The sequence below is a fragment of the Penaeus monodon genome, unplaced genomic scaffold (genome assembly GCF_015228065.2).
Source record: "Penaeus monodon isolate SGIC_2016 unplaced genomic scaffold, NSTDA_Pmon_1 PmonScaffold_11120, whole genome shotgun sequence".
Classification (NCBI taxonomy): domain Eukaryota; kingdom Metazoa; phylum Arthropoda; class Malacostraca; order Decapoda; family Penaeidae; genus Penaeus; species Penaeus monodon.
In genome coordinates this window covers 8,453-11,778 of record NW_023639849.1, presented here as the reverse complement: position 1 = coordinate 11,778, position 3,326 = coordinate 8,453, and the positions used below count along the sequence as shown (strand labels likewise).

Sequence of the window (3,326 nt, the reverse complement as noted above, 5' to 3'; positions counted from 1 at the left end):
ACCAAAACCCCAACACACACACAACACACACACACAACACACACACACTAAAATATATATATTATATATATATTATATATATATATATATATATATATTATATATATATAGTAACATGCCCTCACAAAATGAAACACTGCCATAACGCGAATAGTATAAAACGTATGAATGCATGAATAAGCTTCTGTTCGGACGGAATGAAATGGAAATGGATAATTCATTTCGGTTTTCACTGCGTCCAAATAGGTGCTTCGGGCGAGCTCGAAAGGTCACGTATTCTAACGTCTCTGAGTTGGCGGAGTTTCATTTGGTTATAAGTATATACAGGCAGAATGAGCTGCATACATACAGAGGCATATATAATGTATGCATTGATATACATTTTATGTCTGTATTTTTGAACAGAAAAATATACTAAAATCTGTTTAGAGGAAAGTGTTTCATATATTGATTCATTATAGGAAAAATAACCATATCATAAATACAAAATTCATTGTAAAGATTAACACCTCAGACATTAAAAGTACATGAAATATAAACTACGGGTGCATACACATACACATATTTTGCTTATAACTTGAAGGTCTTTATTCACAACAAGACACCTCTTCTTAACATCAATTTCTGGCTCATCATACACAAAAAACTATTCATCAGTGGATATGTATGTATTAATTAACAACAATTAATCAGGCAAGGCAGCATTCTCGTATACTTGCGGTTGGTGTATGGTTGCGAGACCGCCTCGATTTCTGAAAAAGGAGAAGCCATCATGTTTCCCCCAAACACCATAACGCTAGAAACCCCATTACAAACGGGGCCATTCTCCTTCCCCGTTTATCACATTCTTTACTCCCCATTCCCTCCCCCTTCCTCCGAATGGCGTAATGGACTCACGGGTGTCTGAGCGCGGCCGTGTGCAGGTGCAGCAGGTCCGCTTCGGCTGAGTACTCTCTCGCGTAGCGCCTGCCGAAGTACTTGACGACGCAGAATCTAGCGAGGTTGAGGAGAACCAGGCAATGGAGGAGGACCAACGCTACATTATAAGAAGAGGTGAAGAGGAGGAGCAGAAGGGCGACGGAGGTGACGGCGAGCTGCGGGAGGGAGAGGCACAGGAGGAAGCACAGTCCCTGAGGGGTTCGGGTCATCTGGTTCAGGAGGATCACGTAGCTCTCGCGAAGCATTGGCACATCCGGGTCCTCGTTGTAGGCGTGGCATCGCCGGCACCTGCACGTGGGGGGGGGGGAGCGATTACTGGAGGAGGCGGTGACGGAGAGTGTGCAAGGTGTTGGTTTGAGAAGTAAAACGAACATTATATATAATGATGAAAATAATTATGGTGTAATAATACTAGAATAATAACAATGATACAATAAGCTAAAAATAGTGATACTAAAATAATAGTGATAATAGTATCTGTAATAATCACATCAATACATTAATAATAATAATAATAATAATAATATAACACTAATAATGATAATAATAATATAACACTAATAATGATAATAATAATAAACATAATAAAATAATAACAGTAATAGTATTAATAAGGATAATAGCAATACTAATAAAGATGATGATAATAACATAATAATAAAAATAAAATAATAACAACAATCGATTGTAAGTAAAAGACGAGATAATTAAAATAATTCTATAGAGGACCCACAAATAAGAAAACCATTCAAAACAGAACGCAGACGCTGTGGTACATTCAAATACCAAAGAATTCTAACAGACTACGAAAAAAAATCGTTTAATAGAAATAAATAACATCCTAGGATTAGTTAACGAACTCTGTGATGAAGGAGAGTTAACTACTGACCTGTTCGGGAGTTTAATGTTGACATGACTCTGGTCGAAGGCAATATGACCACGCCCACCCGCGTCTGACGCAGCTGACATCCCCTGTGAAGGACACGGAGGGACGTCGACTTTGAGAGAAAAAGTTTTATCTAGTGTATAAATGGTATTTGAATACACAAACATAAATACGGTGTAAAAACACACACACATATACGATATGTATGTGGGTGTGTATATATATGTACGTATGTATGTGTATATATATATATATGTACGTATGTATGTATGTATATTTGCGTAGTAGTGATATATATGTACGTATGTATGTATGATATTTGAATTGTATTATGTATTTTACATGTGTATGAGGCTTATTACCTTTTTCTATACGTGTACGCATAGAAATTGGAGGGAATGATAAAATATTCTATGCCATTATATTAAACATAATAAACAAAAAAGGGGAAGCGGACTGCCAATGGATTTCGAAATTATTTCACCTTTTAATAAACTAAATATGTGTATTGCATTCTCTTTTGTGACGTACGTAAGCATGTAAGCACGTATTCCCACGTTTATTAGCTGTAGATTACGTTTCTCAGTCATTCATTCAAGTGTTCCAAATTTCAAGAATTGGTATTGACACGAGTGGGCATCACAGGGAGCCACAAGTGTTCCAAATTTATGCAAGAGGGATTCAGGCCCGGATTAGGGCCAGTGAAAGACCTAGACACAATCAAAGTATCGGTACCTCTCTTCGGTCCTTTAAGTGGTCCCCTTAGAGACACCATTTCATGCCCCTCTTCCTTTCGATAACGTCATGGGGGTAGCCTTACCCTGGTTTACTAGGCGCATTAAGATGAAGGACGATTAATAATAAATATGCCGTTCTTGTAATCATGTGTCATGTAGTGCCCCCCAACCCCCCCATCCCTCCTTCTCTTAATAACCGAGATACATTGTTAAGTTGCTTAGTGGTTAAGCAGGAACTACGTGAATCAATTTAAACATACATAAGCAAATCTCTCATTCTTAAGGTCATTTCGGGACTGAAATCACTTACCCTGTGTTCTTTTAACAGTCGATTTGATTATTCCGGGTATCTGCTTTCCTCAATACTACATTAGATTCCGAGATCCACGGGAGAGAACACAACACACTGGGTCTTCTAAACAGGGCAGAGAGGGAGAGACATATCAGCTCACGTTCCCGTTCAAAACACCTGTTCTTCTAACACCTGTGCGCAGCTGTGACACTTGTCACCTCGTGCGCTCTATTCTGCTTTAGTTTGGGGTTTTTTTGCTTCATTTAAAAATATATTTTTTATATATAAAATAATATTATAATATATTATTTTATATAATATAGTAGTAATATATATATTTTTTTTTTCTGGCTGTCTTCTTTCAGGTCTCTGCCTCTTTTTTTTTCTCTCTCTTTTCCTCCCCCTCCCCCTCTCTCCTTTCTCTTTCTCTTTCTTTTTATCCTCTATCTGCTGTCTACCCAAAACCACCACC

General features: G+C 37.7%; 1 protein-coding gene across 1 annotated transcript; it reads right to left on the bottom strand.

Moving 5' to 3' along the window:
* Nucleotides 1-564: 564 nt before the first annotated feature.
* LOC119568851 lies at nucleotides 565-2,969 on the bottom strand. Its single transcript, XM_037917274.1, has 4 exons — nucleotides 2,873-2,969; nucleotides 1,829-1,911; nucleotides 898-1,227; nucleotides 565-752 (listed from the first exon to the last, which is right to left on the bottom strand). The coding sequence occupies exons 2-4, from the start codon at nucleotides 1,906-1,908 to the stop codon at nucleotides 686-688; spliced, it is 477 nt and encodes a 158-aa protein (XP_037773202.1). The 5' UTR covers nucleotides 1,909-1,911; nucleotides 2,873-2,969; the 3' UTR covers nucleotides 565-685.
* Nucleotides 2,970-3,326: the final 357 nt, after the last annotated feature.